Below are 22,497 nucleotides of genomic sequence, written 5' to 3'. Positions count from 1 at the left end.
GCCGTGAGGGGCCGGGCGGGATCCGGCAGGGGTCGCTGCAGCGGGCGGCCCATCCCTGCGGTGCGGCGGCGGGTCGCTCCCCGCCGGCCCGTGTCCTCTCCGCGGCACGGCGGCCCTTTCACCCCGGGGAGCGGGTATAAAGGGGGCTCCCCCGGCCCCGGGCTGCCTCTCTGCTCGCCTGGCCGCAGCGCGTGAGTCGGTGTCGGGCCCAGCCGCGCTCCCGCCGCCCCACAGAAAAACAAAAAAAAGCCAAAAAAAATCGCAAAAGCCCGAAAAAAAAAACCCTCCCAAGAAACGAGCCAGCGCCGGGGCGAGAGCGGCGCCCCCCGGTCCGTGTGTCCGTTCGCCCCCGGTCCGTGTGTCCGTCCGGCCCCTTCGCCCCCGGTCCGTGGGTCGGTCCGGTCCGTGTCTCCGTTCGCCCCCGGTCCGTGGGTCCGTCCGGTCCGTGTCTCCGTTCGCCCCCGGTCCGTGGGTCCGTCCGGCCCCTTCGCCCCCGGTCCGTGGGTCTGTCTGTCCAGGTCCCACGTTTCTCTCCCACTCGTTTATTGGGTGTGTCCGTCTCCCAGGCCCGGGTCCGGCTGTCTGTCCCTTTGGCCCCTGGCCCTTCGGGGTTTTTTCACGGCTCCCGGACCCTTTCCCCTTGTCTGTCCCCCGGGTCCCCACCCTCGGCTGTCTGTCTGCGCCCTCTTCGCTCCACGTGGGTCTCTGCCCTTCCCCTCCCCCCTCATCGTGTCTCTGTCTGCCTGTGTCATCCATCGCCCCAAGTGCCCGTCCCCCCCAAGGAGCTGCCCATGCCTCCCTGCCTGGCTCCTCCAAACCAGTATTTATTATTCTAGTCCGAGGAACGGGGTATATTTTATATAAAAATAGCGACATATCTTTTTCCTTTTAAAGAAAAGGGAAAAAACCCTATAACTATATATTGCAAAGTTTATTTTATTTTTGTCCAAGTTTTTTATCTCAGAAACTGAAATAACACAGCGGCCTCAGATTTTGGGTCTGAAGGATTTGGAAAAAGAAATAATAATTAAAAAAAAAAAGTATTTCTCTTTTTTTAATATAATTGACACATTTTGCTTTTGGAAACTAAGGCAAAGTGGAAAAACACCACAGTGTGGAGGAGGCCTTAGATTTGGTGGGTGGGTGGGTGGTGGGGTTTGGACTCCTTGCTTGTGGAAGGCTTAATTTTTTTTGCCTATTTCCAGGCCTTTTATCTCTCTGGCATCTTCCCTTCTTCCTCTCCCAGGGCCTGAGATAATCAAGCACACCTCTTCTGCAGAATTCTATCTCCACCCCCCCCAAATCCCCATAAACTTCTCTTGCACGAACCCCCAATCTGCTGCTCGACTTTCCGATCCCCACAGAGCACTCTGCTCTTATCCTGACTTCCCATTGGCCTCTACTTCCTTCTGCGACTCTTTAGCCTCTTCTGCCCTGAGGAGGACCCTCCCCACCCCTTGTTCCCACTTCATTTTCCGTTAGCCAAAATTAGTGATTTAAAAAAAAAATAATTGTAAATTCCGTTTTAGTTTCTAAAACTTTTGTTTGTTTAAAAAAAAAAACTTTAAAAAACAAATTAGTTTCTGGTGGGAGAGCGTGCTGGGTGGAAGATGAATACGGCTGCTAGTAGCTACCCGATGGCGTCATTGTATGTGGGCGACCTGCACCCTGATGTCACCGAGGCCATGTTATATGAGAAGTTCAGCCCTGCTGGGCCTGTACTCTCCATCCGAGTCTGCAGGGATATGATCACCCGTCGCTCCCTGGGATATGCCTATGTTAACTTCCAGCAGCCAGCTGATGGTAAGTTGGACATAAATGCCTATCCCTCTTCCTTTTCTCGGAACTGTTTTGCTGTTTGTACAAGTCCATACAGTCACCTAGCTGTGATGACCATGGCAGGGGTAAGCAACTTCATGGCAGCTCTGCTACTCGGTTATGAAGTTGGAATGGTATTAACCACTTCCCATCTTCAGAGTCCTTTGCAAACATTAACTCATCTTCACAACACCTCTGTGAAGCAGATAAGTAGTAGTTCTGTTGGCCAAAAATCAGCTTCCATGGACTCGCTTTTTTCTGGCTCATTTGAGAATGAAATCTTCCTCGTTTTCCCTCCCTGAATTGTCCTGCGTTAAGCTGCGTGTCTGGGTCTTTATCCAGTCAGTCACCTTGAAGGAAGCTAAAGGCTAGTCAGCATCTGGTCAAACCTTCAGTCCGAATGACTGTAAAGGAATCTTCCCTCTCCCGCCCTCTAAGGGTTTGGCTACACTCGGGACTTCACAGCGCTGCTGCAGCAGCGCTGTGAAGCGCAAGTGTAGTCGCGCCGCTCGCAGCGCTGTATGTACACCTCTCCGAGGGGAATAGCTTGCAATGCTGCAGGCACTGATTACACTGGCGCTTTACAGCGCTGCACTCGCTGCGCTCGGGGGGTGTTTTTTCACACCCCTGAGCGCAGCAAGTTGCAGCGCTGTACAGCGCCAGTGTAGCCAAAGCCTAAGTGAGACTTGGGAGGTGCAATGGGCTGAGGATCGTAGTGTCTGGGGGTATATCTACACTGAGGGTCTGGCTACACTTACAGCTGTACAGCGCTGTGAGTTAAACCCGCCTTTGTACAGCTGAGTAGGGAAAGAACCGCAGTCTGTCCACACTGACAGCTGCCAGTGCACTGGCGTGGCGTTTGCAGCTGCATTGGGAGCGGTGCATTATGGGCAGCTATCCCAGCATTCATGTGGCTGCATCGTGCTTTTCAAAAGGGGGGTGGATGGGGTGGAGTGTGACAGGGAGCGTGGGGAGGAGAGAGAGTGGTTTTTGGGGTGCTGAGAGTGTGTCAGCACCCTGCCTTGCAAGTTCCGACCCCCCTACCCCTCCTGCTTCTCATTCACTCACTCAAAGCAAACAGCAAAACGTTTGCTTTTTCTCTCTGGTACGCGGCACTTCCGCATTCCTGGAGCCGATCACAACAATGAAGAGAGAGTTGTAGCCACTACGCTGCATCTCTTATTCCGCTCGGGGAGGTGGAGTACTGCAGCGCTGTAGCCAGGGAGATACAGCGCTGTACGTGCCTTGCCAGCGTGGACGGGGAGTGAGGTACAGTGCTGTGGGTGGCTTTATTGCGCTGTAACTCGCAAGTGTAGCCAAGGCCTCAGTTGTAAAACCAATGGCAGCGAGACTCAGAGCCTGGATCCACAGACTGGGGTTCCTGCAACAGCACTATAAACAGCAGTGTGTGTTTGGGCTCAGGCCCTGAAGCCCACCCCCTTCCCTGGCTCTAAGACTCTGTCACAGTTTTAAAATGCAGTATAGACATACCGGGGGTAAACTGTCTGTTGGCTGATCTAGTTTGCTATTGGTTGTGAAGTTGAAATACAGCATTTACTGATGCCTTTTCTACCCTTTTAAAAAGGAATACACACTCAACTCACATGAAGCGCTGATGGTGCCTTGCATGGCTTAGGTGCTGTTCAAGGTAGGTGTCCTTGGCCCACAGCAGCAGAGCTTTGAGAAGGATGGGGCAGAGGAGGTCAATGTTTAATATGTCCCCTATCCAGAGGAAAAAGCTGGGTCAGCATTTTCTGCCCTAGTTCCCACAGTCTTGCATTACAGACACCTAAGGTCTGTGATTTAGCAGCATCTTTACATGATGTAAGACTCTAGAGTGGGGAACTTTTAACTTTAATCCAGAATTAGTTTGCAACAGCACAAACTTCTGCTACAAGTGAACTCTATTGTATCCGCTAGATTCAGGTTTAAGAATACAGTCTTGTCGGTACACCAAAGGAATACATGGTCCTTGAATCATGAGCTTTCTAATCTGTAATAAATAGAATATATCAGTTATGTAGTAACGATTCCTCTAAACCTATTGAGAAGCAGAGCCTATTGGGCTAAATTCTTGTCTGGAATAGTGTGGCCCTGATTTTATGCTGTCCTGGGTTTTCATCCTGTCTCCTGATACATGAGATCCCAGAGTAGCATCTTCCCCTTTTTCCCCAGTGGTGCTGATTGCTTTGAATGGCACTTCTGCTCCTGCCTATTGACGTGTTACTAGAAAGCTGCCTCGTAGCCCAATGATTTTTTTCATACATGGAGCCTTTGGAGTTGCTTCATACACAGGCCAAGCAATGTACGATGTGGTTTAAGACTTAACAGCAAGAAGGGATGGATTAGAGAGAGGCTGAGGTTGTACACATGGTTCTCTTCTTAGTCCTGTAACTTCCTGTGTTATTACCTCTTATAAAACACGTTTGTGTTCACAGCACCTTGTAAACATTAACTGAGCCTCCTAAGCTGGGAGAGGTAGGTATTATCTCCCCTCTCGGGGTTGGGGAAAAAACGGGCAGTGGAAACAACGCCAAGTGGGAGTCAGACCTCAGATTAGATGAACACAGAGATGTAGTCTGAGTATCCATCAGAAGAAAGGAAGAGATGCAGGGAAATGTAGCTATGTAAACTTTTTCTCACTGTAGCTTTCCTAAAGCTGAGAAGGGGGTAGAGCAGAGGACCATTTTAAAGGGGCCCTTGAGTACTATGAAAGTAGACATGAAACTATAAGGGGCAAAGGGTTCCCTTTTTAGAGTGTATATGAGTGATTAGTTATGCGTTCTCCTTGATCTATTAAAAAAAATGCCCTGTCATGCATAAAAAGTAGAAGACAGGTGGCTTTCCAATATACTTCAAGATCACTTTTCACTGCAATAAATAGGCAGGTATTTGAGGGTGGGGTTGCTTCATACTTGGCTCCCAGTGAGGCAGCAGGCATGCTAGAAGGTCTCTGCTGAAGCAATACTCTGGCACAGTAGCAGGTGTCTAGTTACTTCTAGGTTAAGGAAGCCAAATGACTCAAACATGGGAAGCCTTTTCACTGAGAAATGTACGGGAAGGAGAAACCACCAAATTCCCCTTGCTTTCATGAAAAGGATCTCTTCTGAAGAGCTTTGAATTTCTCCTAAGTGGTGATCCCTGCTACACATGCTGTTTGGCTGCATGAGCAAGAGACGGCTGCTGCAATAAACAGAATATTGTCAAACCCTTTGGAAAGACAAGGCCATTTGGTGGCACATCACGATCTCTTCGTAAGCAAGGCTTGTCATGGAAGAGCAGGAAAAAAGCTTGTTTTCCCCTTTAAAGATGGCACCCACCTCACACTGCATGAAAGGACATTTTGGTATCAGCGCAGAGAAGGAAGGATACTCATGTAGTACTGTAGTTTGCCACAGTGCTATTTGCCGTATTGTTGCTGTAAGCGATCTCTGTTATGGTTTGAATATTACTGTAAGATGTTACAAAGTAGAATTTCAGCACAAGGTAAAAGTATTCACCAGAGCTATAGGGAGACCAGACTGCTTGTTTAGAAGTTGTATTCAAAGTACTTGCAGATGTTTTTTCAGTGCATATGAAATAGTAACAAATAATTGAGCAAAGAATCTATAATAGTCCACAGAACCTTCCATTCAAGGATCAAAGTGCTTTACAGATACAGATCAATGATGCCTCTACCTCTCGGTGAGGAAAGTATTCTCATTTTATAGGTAGAGAAGTTGTGGCTCAGAAGTTGACTTGCCCAAGGTCATGTGGCAAGTCTTTATCAGAACAAGGAATCGGAGTCAGAACTCGCTCGCAGTCCTGTGTGGTAAACACTGGCCCATGCTTCCTATACCCAGGACACTTGCATCTAAAGTGCAGACCTTCTGCTTTTTTACATACTTTTTTGTTAGCTAGTTAAGGTACCAGGTAGTGGAATAGTGATCTTCTGGGTGGGCATTGCCTGTTGGAGAAGGGTTGTTCTTGGGGAGAGAGTAATACTGCCTTAGATTGCACATCTCTATGGTATAGTAATCGGTGACTGTCAAATCCTGAGCATGTTGTATCATGGTAGGTAGATTGACCAAGAGAATGCTCCAGTATTCTGGCTGTTGGTTAGGTTAATAACCATGGCCATTAACGTGGTTCTTTTTCTGACTAAAACACTGAAGAAAATTCTTTCAGCTTCATAATTAGAAGAGGAATTGAATGTTTCATGTGTGATTAGCTGTAGTTCAGCTTTCGTAGTCTAGCATGGCCAGGTGCATTTTTTGTTTGTTTTAAAAACACATTAATAATTCAACAGACAAACTTTCAGATGGACTTGTATGTATAGCTAAGTTGTTACAGAAGCCCATGGGAAGAGAAATCATTTCCCCAAAGAATCTTAACGAAAAGTCAACAGATGGAATGGAATGTGATCAGTCCATTGACTTTTGGTTCTTATTGCTGAAGGGAGGCTTTGCCAGAACTGTACAATGTGATCGGCTTGCAAAAGGTCCCAGGCTATTAGAGAGACAAGGTGGTTGAGGTAATCTATTTTATTGCAAGTTGGTGCAATAAAAGATATAACCTCACTTACCTTCTCTCTCTCATAAGAATGTAGGTACTCCACCTCCTTGCCAGGCTGTCTACGCTGGGAATTAGGTTGGTATAATTGTGTCACTCAGGGGTGTGGATTTCCACAACTCTGAGCGACATAGTAATACCAATATAAGGCTATGTCAACACTACACAACTTTTAGTGACATGGCTGTGTCGGTACAGCCGTGCTGCTAAAAGTCGTGCAGTGTAAATGCTGTTTGTTGTCTCTCCTGCTGATAAAAAACTTCCATCCCCAACGAGTTGCATTCCTGCCGACAACGCACCGTTCACACTGGCTCTTGTTGCAGCAAAACTTTTGTCTTTTGGGAGGTGGGGGTTTAACACCTCTGAAAGACACAAGTTTTGTCGTTCCATTGCCAATGTAGACAAAGCCTAACTTTGTATTGTAGACCAGGGCTAAGAAAGCCTGGGGAAGTTTGTATGCAAAGGACTTCTTACCTCATTCAGTGTCCTTCTCTAACTGCGCCCCACCACCACTTGTCATGGGCCCATGAATTATTCATGTCCAATTATTCCTTCTTCAGCCTCGCTGACAATAAACAACATTTTGTCTACAAAGAAATTCTTTTGCAAGCCTCCCCCATTAGGATGACCCAAACTGTATTTGAAATCTTTCTTCAAGGACATGAAGTGAAGAATCAATTCATTGACTTTCTAGAGTTTAACATATGAGTTGTGGTCAAGTAACATACAGAGAAGCCGAGAGAATGAGCCTAAACCGTCTTAAACTCACCGATGGTAAATAAATTAGAGTGGCTAAACTCTGGCAGGTCCCTGGGGCTTACAGAGTAAAACTCTAGTACTGGCTTTCTGATGGCTGAAACTTTGCATTGTAGTTACCCGCCTTTATGGGCCTTAACTGCAGTGGCTAACTCCAGCACTTGATCAGAGCGTGGGGAAGGGGGCATTCCTGTCCGGCAGGGAGTGTCTCAGTAGTTTTCACTAGGAACAGGCATGAAACCGAAAAGAGTGGTGGGTTAAGCAGTTAGAAAAGTGAGTGTATGCTAAGCACTGTCTCAGATGCAGATGACTCTGCTGGAAGGATGACAGGAATCCGCAGGAGAGAAACAGACGCAGGGATTGAAATGGCTGAAGCTTTGGCCTAAATAGAAGTAAATGTGGAAGGGTTTTTCTAGATCAGGGAAATGAATCAGAGGTGGGGTTTTTTGGCTAATTCAAGCCACTCATGCCCATTCACTAAAATGGTGTGATTGTGCCTTGTCATATCCACAGATGGAGATGTAAACGTCCCTAAAGCACCGGGAGAATCTATTTCGGACCACTCGCTGTAATGCTCACAAGGGGGCTTTAAGCCGACTTCAAGCGGCAGACAGTGATACTGTGGCGTAATGTATTAACAGAGACCGCAGCAGCACAGGTTCTGCTCCTAGCTCGTAACGGTAGAAGAGCTGAAATAATGCGAGTAGGATCCTAACTAGTCTGTGGCTCGATAATTGTCAGAGAGTTTCAGAATTCATTCTGATTGCATGCCTTTGCTTCAAACTGCTTGTCACCTTTCAACAGGAGTCCCGTTTCAGCTACAAATGCTATATACTATTAGTTTGTGTCCTTGCCAACACATGCCTCTGGGAGGACCTCTCCCTGCTATAAATAAATGCTGCCAAATTCAACAAGCTGGACTGAGTTGCCTTTTGAAGTGCCTACTGGAAATGGACTGTGGTAAACTGCACATTGCTGAAAGAATGGCGTTGATTCAGACTGTAGCAGTTGAGGAATAAATTGAGTACGCCAATTGGTTGAATTTAACCCTTTTGACTAAACAAAGTTAGCCGAGCCCCTCCGGCAAAGGTATTTTTCTCTCTTATACGATTGTACATGTTCCCTTTCCTTTGCAAGTGCGTAGTTCAGGAACAAGTGAGAGGGGAGTTTCAGCTGTGTGAGGCGAATGGGAGCGTGTGACAACACTCAAATAGAAAAGCCATTTCTGTAGCAGATGGAAACTTCCCATTTAAGAAACATTTCTACAAATAGGAGTTCAAATAGACTAATATTTCAAGGGGGTCTTGGTGACTTTTGTCGTGAATTTTGTGGTGGTTGAGCTCCATGCTGACATGAAGATAATCCCTGAGATAATTTGTTGCATAGAAAATGTTGGATTCTCTAGATTCTTTTTCATCTGCATCTAGAGATCAGTAACAGGCATGTGTAGCCAGCAGACAATCAAAATCACATTTCTCTTGAATTTGCTGCTGCTATGGTCTAGCCAACAATTTTCACTTCTTTGAGGCCCTGAATCTAAATATGGAAAATCATCCATCAAAAAAAAGGAACCTCAAATCCAGTTTAGAGTTTTTTACTCTCGTATGTGGGTGAAGGTGGGCTGAGAGGAAGCCAAACAAACCTGGGAAGGTAGGTTTCTTATCTCATGACTATTCTTTGATTTAATGCAGGTCCATCCTCTTTTTTGCCCCCTGCCTCATACCTGGAATTAGTGTCCTCTTTCTCTTCCCCTGCATACTGTGGGAGTATTTTCTGGCATAGAAGTGTGTCCTGAGCATCTTAATTTTTTGAACAAGATCCTGATGTGCATATGTAATGGTCCTTTTAATACACCAGTGGGTATCAGAAATAGAATCTCGTAGGGGGGTTACAGTGGGTTAAAAGTCAATCTACATTGCTGACGTTTTAGAATTTAGAGATACACTTCTCTGTTTACAATATAGCATATGCAGATTTCTTTCTGATTTTTCTTATTCCTCTCTGATGCGATCTTTAGAGTGGGTTGCTAAAGCACCATTTTTGCCCCATAGGCTACGTGGGTGTCTCAAACTTCCTACCCAGCATATTACACATGTTTATGTACCTCTCCCTGTACCAACAAGGAGAATAATCCCTCTTCTTTTAGGCCTCGTTTACCGTTAACAGGGTTTGCCAGCATAGATATACTGGTAGAACTATACCAGGAAACCCCCTTTTGAAAATACAGCTTCAACTGGCAAAGGAATTCTCTTGCAGGTAAAGCTTAAACCAGTTCCCCAAACAGAACAAGCGATACTAGCAAAAGGACTTTTTTGCCAGCATAACTGCAGCTACCCTGGTATAGCAATGTTGATTGGGGGTATGATTTTACAACATTTTTATGTTGGCAGAAGTCTAGTGTAGACTGTTATATTGGCAAAGTGCTTTTGTGGTTTATTTCTTTGGGGAAGCTGGTATAAGGCATGCTAGCAGAAACACTGTGCCTCCACCAGAAGGCTTTACTGGTATAGCTATACTGGCAAATCGTTTCAAGTGTAAGCGAGGCCTTACAAGGCGTTCGGAGGATTTTGTGCAGAGTATTGAATATTAAGTGCTGTCAAGCGATGAAAAAAATTGTGATTAATCGCACGGTTAAACAATAATAGAATACCATTTATTTAAATGTTTTTGGATGTTTTCTACATGTTCAAATATATTGATTTCAATTACAACAAAACACAAAGCGTACAGTGCTCACTTTATATTTATTTTTATTACAAATATTTGCACTGTAAAAAACAAAAATAGTATTTTTCAATTCAACTAATACAAGTACTGTAGTGCTTATCTCTTGATCATGAAAGTAGAACTTACAAATGTAGAATTATGTACAAAATAACTGCATTCAAAAATAAAACAATGTAAAACTTTAGAGCCTACGAATCCACTCAGTCCTATTTCTTGTTCAGCCAATCGCTCAGACAAACAAGTTTGTTTACATTTGCAGGAGATAATGCTGCCTGCTTCTTGTTCACAATGTCACCTGAAAGTGAGAACAGGCGTTCATAAAACACTGTTTCAGCCAGGGTTGCAAGACATTTAACATGCCAGATGCGCTAAAGATTCATATGTCCCTTCATCCACCATTCCAAAGGACGTGCATCCATGCTGATGATGGGTTCTGCTCGATAACAATCCAAACCAGGGGCCATGTCTAGACTAGGAAAAGGCCTTTATTTTCAACCAAGTTAGCTCAAACTTGATTGAAAAAGTAATTTTGTTTTTCCTAGGTGAGATAAGGCCTAGGTGTTTTGATTCCCAGTCCTGTCTTTTGATTGCTAAACGATGCCATTACTCTTGTGAAAAATAACCTATACTAAACCTGTTGTAATGTAGTCTTGTAAACATGTCTAATGATTTAGCTGCAAATACGTCAATTTAAAATAGTTTTTTATTTTTATTTTTAAATGTCTAATCTTACAATAAAGGTCAGTTAGCCAATGGAATTACTAGCCAAAGGATATCACCAAGGCCTTGTCCCTTAAGTGTTCAGAAGAGACTACATAAACTGAAAGTGATTTCAAAGAAAGCTGTAGTATTAACGCAGCAGAGATCTTTCCCAGGCTGCAGAAGCGTGTTCTTCCTGACTTTCTTCTCTCCACAGCTGAGCGTGCTCTAGACACCATGAACTTCGATGTGATCAAAGGCAAACCCATCCGCATTATGTGGTCTCAGCGAGACCCCTCTCTGAGGAAGTCGGGGGTTGGGAATGTCTTCATCAAGAATCTGGACAAATCCATAGACAACAAGGCACTTTATGACACATTCTCAGCATTTGGGAATATCTTGTCCTGCAAGGTGAGACTTGGTACCTTCCCTAAACCCTGAACACCCACCTTTGTGTAAGAATCCACCTTCCATCGCACTTACTCGACCCAACTAAACACACACAACAAGGGATGGAAAGCGGGGATGTCCACCATGCTTGGGCAAGGGAATCTCCAAAAGCAGAACAGAAAAGGAGATAGCTGAGCAGAAGAGCATCATTAAAGTTAGATTTGATCTTGATCATCAAGGCACAAAGCTGTGCACAGCTTTGAAAGCCTCTTCTTAAAATGCCTGGCTGACTCTATCCCTTGGCATGACTTGTTTTCCCTTGTTGACACGCCACTTGTGCAAGCGCAACAAATGGAAAAGCTTCTGTTCTCTGCAGTTGACGATACTAGCAAGAGCACCAGTTTCAGGCTATGAAAGGGTGGGTTAATGTTTGGCTTGTAGCTGGCATATGATTTAAATCTGGGATTCTGGCTTTTGTATGTAGTACATCAGCAATACTAGGTCAGGCTTATCCTTGTGGAGAGCACTTCATTCACAGATGTGAGTGCTTCACAAGGGAGGGTACATATCAGCAGTCCTTCACAGAATGAAAAGCTGAGGAAGGGAGATGACGTACCCTTGCTCAAGGTCACATAACAGCTAAGTGGCACATTGTGGACCAGAACCCAAGTCTCTTGACTCCTAGCCTAACTTCCTATCCACTGGACCATGCTTCTCTCCAGTATTTAGTTTTCGTTATTATTTATTTTTATTGCGCCAAGGAGCCCTAGTCAAGAACCAGGACCCCATTTTCCTCTTCTTCATACCTTCTGTTTAAATCAAGGAAAACAGAGGACGTCTCTGCTGTTATCCTGTAACCAACATTTTCTGTCTTAGTGCAGAGCTGATGATCTGATTTGTTCCATCACTTGTAGGTGGTGTGTGATGAGAATGGCTCTAAGGGCTACGCATTTGTGCACTTTGAGACCCAGGATGCTGCAGACAGAGCCATCGAGAAGATGAATGGCATGCTGCTAAACGACCGCAAAGTGTGAGTGTCACAGCCAGAAGCAGCAACGATCGCATGAACCATGATGCATCTCGGTATTAACAGGGGACACACAAGGCTACTGGTTCTCCTGGCCCAAGCCTTGGCCTGCTACCTCTCCACTACAGGGCTGGTGAGTTTCCCTGCCCAAGCCATGGCCTGTTACCTCTCCACTACAGGGCTGGTGGATCTCCCTGGCCAAGCCTTGACCTGCTACCTCTCCACTAATGGGCTGGGTGGGTATCCCACTGCAGAGCTGGGTGGGCATCTTTGGCCTGCCGCCTCTCCACCATAGGACAGTTGATTCATCTGCTTGGTCTCTGGCCTGTTACATCTTCCCCCAGCTCCTACCAGTCACTCGTTTTTAGCCCACTGCAAATCACACATCCACCCTTGAAAACGAGTTTTTTTTCTCACAGTGACTCTCGCTTTTTCTTTTCAGATTTGTTGGGAGATTCAAGTCCCGTAAGGAGCGGGAGGCTGAGCTGGGAGCCAAAGCAAAGGAGTTCACCAATGTTTATATTAAAAATTTTGGGGATGACATGGATGATGAGAGACTAAAGGAGCTCTTCAGCAAATATGGTAAATACACTCTCGCTGCAGCTGCAAACCTTGTACCCCCATAGTAATTCACGTGAGTGCTGCCAACCGTGGTGCTAGTTCTGAGTCACTCTGAGGACAGAGAAGCAGGATAATCCAGAGAGAGTGGGCAGTTGTCAGACAGGAGGCAGAGGCTGGGACACAAAGGGAATGAAAGAAAGCCAGGTGGTCTGTGAGGCTTTAGTTTTGATTTTGAAAAGCTCTCCTGGAAATGTAGTGTAGCTAACTCTGTCCCTTGGCAACAGGCAAGACACTGAGTGTTAAGGTGATGACAGATCCCACTGGAAAGTCCAAAGGCTTTGGGTTCGTGAGCTTCGAAAAACATGAAGATGCCAACAAGGTATGAAACTGCTTTCGTTCTAGTCGGGTGTTTATACGGAAATAAGTGTGGGAAGCCATCATCTAGTGTAGGGATGGGGAACACCGATCCTCAGAAAAGCTTAGAGCCGAGAGTGTCCAGAGTTGGGTTGAATAGCTTCTGCACTTCACCAAGTTGGATGTTCAAGGTTAAAGCCCACATTCCCCCAAACTACTAGATCTGTATGGTATCCTGTTGGATAAATAGCAGGAATTTTATCTGCTCAGGGACCATTATACCAGGAGACAAGGTGCAGGGAAGTTGGGGAGGTGTCTGGAGCTGGCATGATGCTCAGAAATGCTCTTCCCTCATAGTAGGTCTTACAAGATTTGTCCCTGTAGTCAGGGGTTGAATAATCGTCTGTACGTTCACATCTCTCTGCTGTGAGTCTGGAATTTAGAGTGAGCTGTGTGAGGATGGTTCCTGCTGACACCTTCAGTTTGTATTTTATCGGGCCTTTATTTAGATGCAACACAAATGTAATGTTACAGGAGAGGGGAGTGGATTGTTGGCACTCAAGCTGGTAGTAATAGGAGTAGCTGCCACTTTTTCACCATTTGACAGGAATTTTCTGTTTGAACCCCTGTCCAGGCAGTGGAAGAAATGAATGGAAAGGATATTAATGGAAAAATGGTATTTGTAGGCCGGGCACAGAAGAAAGTAGAGCGCCAGGCAGAGCTGAAACGGAAGTTTGAGCAGCTGAAACAAGAGAGAATCAGCCGGTACCAGGTAAGACAGTGTGTGTTCCTGTTCTGGATGCAGGGACCCATCTTCAAGCAGAAGTGTACTGGTGGACTTAAAGGGAACATACCTATTCTTATTTAATTGTCAGTTTGCAATACTGACCTCTAGAGTTAAAGGCAATCGCCTAGTATTGGCAGAGGGAACTCCAGGGGTCAGAGCTATGGCAACAGACTGAAATTTTTAGTGGCCTGTGAGAATAAAGTCTGGGGTTTGTAAGGACTATCAACATAAAGTCTCAAGCATGTAGTCTCTCCTGCAGTTATGAAGACTGACACCTTACATGGATGACAAAAGATGGCAGAGATCAGGCCACCTTCTGTGGTTGTGGCTTATGGTAAAGCTAGGACAGGATATTGTTTGCATCTAAATCTTTCCTGCTCCTTGCAGTGCAGTGCAGGACTGGGGACACATGATGCTACAGCAAAGCAGAGGAAATCCAGACAGGCTCCTTTCCATTTGCACTGGGACTTGTCTCTACAACTCTGCAACATTTCCTGCCCTTAGTTATTAGGGGAGCGAGCTCTGGGTTTGGATCATTTCCACAGCTTAATGGGTTTGGCAGCAAGATGTGGTTGCTCAATATTCCCTAAATATGCAATTTCTTCATTGGTCTGGCTGTCTTCCATATTGTTAGCCTCATGTATTAGTATTCTCTCTTCTAGGGTGTTAATCTGTACATTAAGAACCTAGATGACACTATTGATGATGAAAAACTGAGGAAGGAGTTTTCGCCTTTTGGGTCTATTACAAGTGCCAAGGTATTGTCAGGGTTTATAGATTCTTAGATTTCAAGGCCTGAATGGGAGGGGTTATTATCTAATCGGGGCGTGGGGTTGAGGGTGATTCGTATATCAGGGGTTCTCTTAAGCACCGAAAACATCTTGACCAGTCAAGATGTGGATTTCAGTGGGACTGAAATGTGTTTTTACGTGAGAATTGTATTGAATACTTGCTTCATCCCTAATGAGGTGGGAAATGGCAAACTGGCTTGTGTTTCAAGTGACTCCTGACATAATTGAGATGCCCAGGAGTGTTGAGTCATGCAGTTTAAAAGGTGCACCTGAATCTTTCCCATTCCTTGCAGAACAGTGTGGGCCTGGGGACACATGGTGCTAACAGCAAAGCAGAGTAAATCCAGACAGGTGGTTTTCCTCCCTCATTGAGGGCTTGTCTCTACAACTCTGCAACATTCCTCCTCTGACCGGAGGTTGTGGAGATTCACTAGGGTAAAACATACAGCTTCTCGTTATTGGCAGGGAATAGGAAGGAAGTAGAGGTTTCGTTGGAAGTAGCAACAATTGATTCATTGCTGGCTGATTCACTCCCTATAGACAACAGTCCCTTCCCGTGTGATATACATGAAAGATCACTGAGTACTTGAGTCCCCTGAATTGTGAATAGATTGCGATGACTCTAGCCAAGCCCTCATGACATGGACCTGCCTTCGCAATGCTGCCACTCTGTCAATCCTCGTTTTAGGTGATGCTGGAGGATGGACGAAGCAAAGGGTTTGGCTTCGTCTGCTTTTCCTCTCCAGAAGAAGCTACCAAAGCCGTGACTGAGATGAATGGGCGTATCGTGGGCTCCAAGCCATTGTATGTTGCGCTGGCACAGAGGAAAGAGGAGCGAAAGGCCCACCTCACTAATCAGTATATGCAGCGCATTGCTGGAATGAGAGCCCTGCCTGCGAACACAATCATTAACCAGTTCCAGCCAGCTGCTGGGGGGTACTTCATGCCTGCTGTGCCCCAGGTAAGCCCCGCTGAGTAGGTCAGAGTGGTTTTACTCCCAGCATCACCTGGCTTGAATCTCTGACGCTGCGGCTGCAAGAACTCCATTGAGTCTTTCTGCTGTGCCTTTCGCCAGGCTGCAGCGCCTCACGTGAAGTACCTAGTCCGTGGGATTCGTTCTGTGACTTCCCAGCTGCCTGCTATTGTCACGTGACTCTGGGGCCCAGAGCGCTGAGCTCAGGAAGGGCATCAAATCCTGTTGTAAACAACATTTGCCATCACTGGCTTAGATCTAGCTTCTTCTTTGTTTTTTTCCATCCTCTTCAGGCTCAGAGCAGACCCACTTACTATTCACCCAATCAGATGACGCAGATGAGACCTAACCCACGCTGGCAGCAAGGGGGGAGACCTCAAGGTGAGTGTGTTGGAAACGGAGCTGTGGCTTTAAGACACCTGTTTGTCTTACTCTCTGATTATCCTTCACACTACCTGTTAATCCTGTGTCTGATGCCTTTTGTGCCACTAGACGTTGGAAGAAAAGTGCAGTTGTTCCCCTGCAAAGAACAGACTAGACGTCATTCTTGGTCATGGCTGGGCTGCCAGGTGGCGAGGGACACCCACTCGTTCTGGTGACTGAAATCCCTGCTAGGCAATATCCACACACCTGATGACATCTGTTGTTGATCTGGGCTCTGGCATGCCAGTCTCTGAGAACTACCCTCTGTCTTACCAGGGCACACTCTGTAGTCTCCTGTGTGTTCATACAAGTGTAGCCTGCTGGGGTTTCTAGAGCCACAATTCCTTCTCTCTTTCCAATGTGGGCAAGGATGACAGCAACAATGAGGACTTCTCCATTGAATCCCCTTCCTTGACTCCCTCTTTCAAGACACGCATGCACAAGCGCACACACGTCTCCCAGCTGGTGGGCCGGGAACTGCTAATCATTTTGTATTTTGAGAATTTCCTCTCCTTGCTTTTCTCTCAGGATTCCAAGGAATGCCGAATGCCATGCGCCAGTCCGGACCGCGCCCAGCACTGCGCCATCTGGCTCCTGCTGGCAATGCTCAGGCCTCTCGTAGCCTCCCTGCTGCTGCCCAGAGAGTTGGTAAGCAGTCCAGCTCTTACTTTCCTCTCCAAGTCTAAGTGGAGAAGCGGGGGCTGCAGAGTCTCTTGTGTTTCTGAAGACTGATGCCGGATGTGGATGGCAAGAGGCAGCATGGAGCACACAGTTGTTGTAGGGCCCCATGTTAGGGTGGCATAAGTTAGGGTAAAGAGAGCACCTAAATCTTTCCCATTCCTTGCGGTGCAGTGCTGGTCTGGGGACAGTTGGTGCTATAACACAGCAGAGGAAATCCAGACAGGTTGCTTTGCACTTTAATTGGGACTTGTCTCTACAACTCTGCAACACTTACTACCCTCTGTATGATTATGGAGGTTTCTCCAGAGTTAGATGTCCAGCTCACACGGTTGGAGGGGATGTAAGTAGGAAATGTCTCACAAGCAGCATCTATCATTGGTTTAGGGTGATGGAGAAAAGCCCTGTCCTAAGGTGGCCCAGTGTTTCTGGGGTATAGCTCTAGCGAGGTGTTGGTGGTTCTCTTCCATGGTAGTACAAAAGGAACTAATTTCTGACTGGGGCCCCGGGTTAGAAGCTCCAGGATAACACACGCAGCAGGATAATTAACCTCTTCCCCAACTATATCTAACACGACAAACTGAATGTTACACAGCTCAGAATAATTTGGCAGGTAAGGAGCCTGTTCAGCTGCCGGGTATGTTGTGTTAGTGCAGCGCCTCACAAAATTTTAGTTCCAAGTATGTGTATAACAAAGATGCATCGTGCAAAACAGGGCTTGGTCCAGCTTGATCCGAGACTGAGTTCTAGCTTGGTACCATTGCCTCCCAGGCACTGAAAAAGACAGGTTCTGCACCCCTATTTGGCTCTGCATTGAATAAACTCTGCTGCTGGACAACGGTGGTGCTTAGTTGTGGTTGTTCACAAATGCCACACGGCTCGCATCAAGCTAGAAACACAGTGGGGTTTAGACTTGTGTGCCACACACTTCTGTGCATGTGTATAATCTGGTATCCTATTCTTCCTTTGCAGGCGTCACCACGGCAGCTCAGAATTTAGCCCCTCGTCCGCCTGTAACTGCCCCGGCTCCCAGAGCAGTTCCCCCTTATAAATATGCCTCAACGGTCCGCAGCCCACACCCAGCAGTACAGCCTTTGCAGGTAATACGAGGGGCTGTGTTGCAGCCAGCAATGGTAAAGTTAGACCATAGTAGCTACAGGAGCAGCTTTTACAGCTAAACTTGACTGTAAAGTGAATTTTTTTTTCTAGAAAGGCCAGATTACTTTGCTAACAGAGATGGCAGAATTTGGGAAGCTGGCTGTACTCCTCCACTCACTCAGCTCTGCTTGTGCAGCTCAAGCCAATCATCTTGTTTAGCCTGGCAGGCCCTTTATTTGCCCTTTTTCCCCCCCAGGGATGCTCTTGGGTCCTTGCCCCCAACTTTGTCTCTGGCCTCAGCTGCACCTGGTCGTCTCTTAGCCAGGCTGGATAGCACAGCCTTTCTCGAGGGATCCTTGAAGATGCAGCTAGACCCCTCTACAGAGGTCACCAGGCAGATCCCATTGTTGAACAGCAAATCTGAGTGCTGCTGTTGTCCCAGCATTACATTACCCCATCAAGCAGTCCTGTACCTCACAGCTCTAAAACGATCCATACGTAGGACGTTTACAAGCAACGTGCCTCCAAGTTCCAGGATTCCTTTTTGAGGCTTGATTGTGAACTAAGAGCACCGTGTCGGTCCTGCACTGAACCAGTCTTGTCCATAGGCCTTTCCAGCTGCTCAGGCTCTGCCACGGATTTATTTGTGTCCTTGGGGAGGAGCTATAGATTCTCTTGCTGTCGCTAAACAAAAAAACCAACCGTTCCCTTTTACACATCACTACTGAATTCTCCTATTGCTTCTTACAGGTACCTCAGCCTGCGGTACACGTCCAGGGACAGGAACCTTTAACTGCGTCTATGCTAGCTGCTGCCCCTCCCCAGGAACAGAAACAGATGCTGGGTAAGTGACTATAATGTTAGTCACTTATAATGGTTAAAAGTGCGGGGGGGTGTAACTATCAGGGTTTGAAATGATCGTTTCATTGGAACCACAGCTTCCAATTGCAGTAGCATTGGCTCCGCCTTGTTGAACTGCATTCAGCTTGTTTTCATGGAGATCTTTCCGGTGTCTTGTCTGCTCTACATGGACGTTAAAGTCCCTCTGGCAATTTTGGGCCAAAATTTTCCACAGCCTTCACTGCTGTCTACCTGGTGGCTGCCCTTCTCCCTGAGTTTGGCAGCATCCCACAGTGGTACTGTGTGCAGATACTTTGTAAAGTTTTTGAGATGAGGTGCTATAGAAATGGAACGTTAATGCCCTGGCTCCAAGCTGGTGATTTACCTTCCCTCTTTGTCATAATTGCTGCAAAGCCCCTCAGAGCACTCTACAAAGACCATCTGTTTGACCTTTGCTTTCCTAGGAGAACGTTTGTTCCCCCTGATCCAAGCTATGCACCCCAGCCTTGCAGGGAAGATCACAGGAATGCTACTAGAGATTGACAATTCAGAGCTACTGCACATGCTGGAGTCTCCAGAATCCCTCCGGTCAAAGGTAAATTCCCACGCCCTTCATGGCAGGCTTGGCTGGAGAGCGATCATGGATCTTATTTGATCATTTGTCTATCCCAGGTGGAGGAGGCTGTTGCAGTGTTGCAGGCTCACCAAGCCAAGAAAGAAGCTGCCCAGAAGGTGGGCGTGGTTGCTGCTACCTCTTAAACCAGGAAGACTGGTGAGTGCATCCCTGCTCTCCTCTTCAATCCGAAGCTTTCAGTATCAGAGTAACTAGAATATTGTTTGTAGGGAGTGCAGCCTGCCTAGAAGAGGGGTCAGGGCTCCAGCAGAATTTCAGTCCACTCCTTGCAGATCAGTGCAGTTTTGCATACAGAAATTCCTGAGGATAGAAGCTTCAGAACTTTTCTTTTAGAGATCCATTCACATTTCATCTTCAAACAGGTTTCTTGAGTTCCTGAAGTATCTCCAGCAGCTAGCGTGTCAGGGAAGGATAAAAATATACTAAAATGAGATTTGTGAAGACCATTAAATTATTAATCAATGTCAAAGAATAGAATCCATCAAAATAAGAGCAAAGTCACAAGACATCAGTCATTTTTGGGCAGGGCAAAATGGAGACATATCACACCTAAATGCCCAGGTTTATCCAAGTTGACAAGTACCTTTAATTAAAATTACCTACTGTGTTCTTGTCCATTAGCTGCTAAGTAATGCTTTCAGTTTCTCTGAATGCCCCTGTAGATGGGTGGCTTAAACTACATCTAGATTTTCACATGCCTTTCCATAGCAGCTTCCCCTCATAAATTCCCTAATGTGGATTAGTCTGGAATTACTGTGGTCCAATAAAAGATATTACCTCACCTACCTTGTGTGTCATATCCTGGGACCAACTGAGCTACAACACTGACTAGTAAGGCACTTTATATGAGGCGGTTATGACAGGGTATCACCACTTCTGGCACTAAAGATTTATAGGAAATCTTCCATTTCGGGAGGCACTGTCGCTTTAAAATGACAACAGCCAATCTGGCAATTCATTATAGTATGCAGATTAGATAGTAAATTTGCCCCTTGGGTTTTTTAATGGGTTGGTAATTTTGGATATTGGCACACTGGGCTGGATTGAGTTATGTTGCCTGTAGAGAATTTAGTATTTTCTTAACCTTTTTTTCCTCCCCCCCATAGGATGCAAAGAAGCCAAATAACCCCTCCACAGACATCAGCTCAAGATGTTTGGAGATGCCCTTTGCTGTCCTGCAGATCTCAACACCATATCACATAGCTATACCGTATTTTGTAATTTAGTCTTTAAAAATCTTGTTTAAAAAGTCAATTCCATGACACTTTAAGTTTCCAAGACCAGGATTAAGTTTGCAAGCTTTTCCTTTGTGGCCAGGACAGAGCTAATCTTTGTCTTTTCTAAGCAGGACATTGAGGATTTCTGATTGAAAGTTTTTTGTGGGTTTGGTTTTTAACTGAACAATCCAGTTTGTGAAGTCTGGAAAGCCTTTATCAATAAAGGAATAAAACCTTTCATTAAATGGGTCTTTTTCTCCCGCCTATTGTGCCAAACCACATGAATTTCTTTTACTTGTCAGAAGTAAACTGTTAAGCAATTGTCACATGATTTAAAAACTTAGTTGTGATTTAATGGCACTATTTTCTCTCTCTCTCTCTCTCTCAACATGACAATCCCTGCTATCAAGTAGCCATGATAAAATACCACTTGACATTTTGACTTCAAACTGCAGTGTTTGGGTCTGGTTGGTATTTGAAAGGCAGACCTTTAAAGAAAGCCCATTGTATTGGAAATGGTGTTGATTTCCTAGGTGGGACACAGCCCTCTGAAATGGTATTGGGAGATATTTTTCAGGTGAAGGATAGAGAAGGGGTTCTGATTACGTTCCATTTAAAAATACCAGGGCACTCTGCAAGAGTGGAAAATACCCGGCCATTCTTCACGCTGGATGACTACATACTGTGTACCTCCGTTCCTCCTGCATATTCAATAGGATATTTTATTTCACTTCCTTTTAAGGGTTGTATAGTGTCGTACTGTGCTAGTAAAACTATTCTGCACCTTCGAGGTCCTGCATTTCAGTGGCGGGAGGTTTTGATGTGTGCTATCTAAAGTGGTTTGGGGGCATTCTTTGGCATGGAAGGTATTCTATAAATGACTTAGAGGTACAGCCCAAAAAGGTAGGGTTAGTATTATCAAAGGATTTAAGAGAATCTCCCCTAAAGGAAAACCGCCAAGCTGGAAAGCACACTTCAGTTTCTCTGCAGAAGGAGGATGATGCCTGCTTCACAGGGGAGCTAAGGCTTAATACAGGGTTGCAAAGCATTTTTAGATCCTTGGAAGAACTGTGCTAGGAAAGTATAAAGGGCTTTTTTGGTTTCTAGATTTAAATGCCACCTCGATTTTCCACTTTGCCAATCTGTGTTTTTGAGAGCAGGCCAAGGTTTTGAAATATACAAGGATCCCCCTCTGAAATCTGGATTCTGGTCTATAACACTCTGTGCCTAAACCCAAGAGTAGAAGCTAGGAGAGCAGAAATGCAGTGCCCTGCATCTCTTGAGGGCAAGTCACAAAGCAGAGCATTTTGATTCTAATGATACAGACTCCTTTGTATGGGGAATTGAACAATATATTGTAACAAGATCCTGAAAAGGCTGGTAGCTCTTAAACATCAGTTACACATTGGACCTGTTCTCTTAGCTGACCACTCTAATAATTCCCTTTCTGCTTCCCAGCTGCAGTGCCACAGTTCATAACATTAAAGCTGGAAACTGGTGACTTTGCAGTATGGTGGTATGACACTTAGCACAGTAACGTACTGATTATTTGGAAATGCAGCTGTACCTTACTGAGCATCCCAGAGAGTCAGGGTAGGACCCTGTGAAACTTGGTGGGCACAGGCAGTTGACATTGGACTCCGACGCAAACACAGCTCTTGCAAGCACCTTTAAGTTCTATGATCACTGGACACCCTGCCATTCAGGATCAGGGCTCCAGTGGGGTAAGTCTTGTAGCCCCATTTACAATCTATCCTCGTCAGTTTTCATTAACTCCTACTTCGAAACCACGCGCACATAAACTGCTGAACCGACTGGCTGTAATGCTAGCTGGAGACACAGAAACGCCTCAGACGCTGCACTATGGCCATCCTGGTTGCAATAGCAACTAGTGGATACTAGGGTTGGGGGGGGGGGGGGAACTATAACTCAGAGGTTGCTTCAATAATCTTGACCACCCAATGGCATTGTAGTGGATAAGTTGAAGACATTTGTTCTGTGGAGGGCAGTTGATCATCCTGCATCACTAGGTTGTCGGTTTAATTTCCCCTCTTCCCTAGGAAAAACACTCTTCTTCCTGGGGTTATTAAGTCACACATTCTAAGGCCCAACGGCACGGCTGGGCTCATCTGCTCCACTGCACAGCGCGGGCCTGAGAACATCCCCCAAATAA

At 45.9% G+C, this 22,497-nt stretch overlaps 1 protein-coding gene and 3 non-coding genes across 5 annotated transcripts; all 4 read left to right on the top strand.

Annotated features, from left to right (window-relative positions):
* Positions 1–460: 460 nt before the first annotated feature.
* Positions 461–20,564, top strand: PABPC4 (poly(A) binding protein cytoplasmic 4). 2 transcript variants are annotated; one of them, XM_034753988.1, is made up of 15 exons: positions 461–1,803; positions 10,769–10,962; positions 11,856–11,971; positions 12,411–12,550; positions 12,814–12,908; positions 13,518–13,655; positions 14,333–14,428; positions 15,150–15,422; positions 15,728–15,815; positions 16,386–16,505; positions 17,508–17,635; positions 18,384–18,477; positions 18,938–19,068; positions 19,146–19,245; positions 20,214–20,564. In XM_034753988.1, the coding sequence occupies exons 1-14, from the start codon at positions 1,611–1,613 to the stop codon at positions 19,230–19,232; spliced, it is 1,893 nt and encodes a 630-aa protein (XP_034609879.1). In that variant the 5' UTR covers positions 461–1,610; the 3' UTR covers positions 19,233–19,245; positions 20,214–20,564. The 2 variants fall into 2 exon arrangements, with proteins under 2 accessions (XP_034609879.1, XP_034609880.1); XM_034753989.1 differs by lacking the exon at positions 461–1,803 and adding an exon at positions 6,765–8,214.
* Positions 14,030–14,163, top strand: LOC117868454. The gene has a single exon (XR_004643637.1). It is a non-coding gene; the product is annotated as a small nucleolar RNA SNORA55 (small nucleolar RNA).
* Positions 14,727–14,862, top strand: LOC117868455. Its single transcript, XR_004643638.1, has one exon. It is a non-coding gene; the product is annotated as a small nucleolar RNA SNORA55 (small nucleolar RNA).
* LOC117868453 lies at positions 16,677–16,810 on the top strand. The gene has a single exon (XR_004643636.1). It is a non-coding gene; the product is annotated as a small nucleolar RNA SNORA55 (small nucleolar RNA).
* Positions 20,565–22,497: the final 1,933 nt, after the last annotated feature.

This window comes from Trachemys scripta, chromosome 20 (assembly GCF_013100865.1).
Source record: "Trachemys scripta elegans isolate TJP31775 chromosome 20, CAS_Tse_1.0, whole genome shotgun sequence".
NCBI classification, from domain to species: domain Eukaryota; kingdom Metazoa; phylum Chordata; order Testudines; family Emydidae; genus Trachemys; species Trachemys scripta.
The sequence above is the reverse complement of the archived record's forward strand: the minus strand, read 5'-3'. Positions and strand labels throughout refer to the sequence as shown.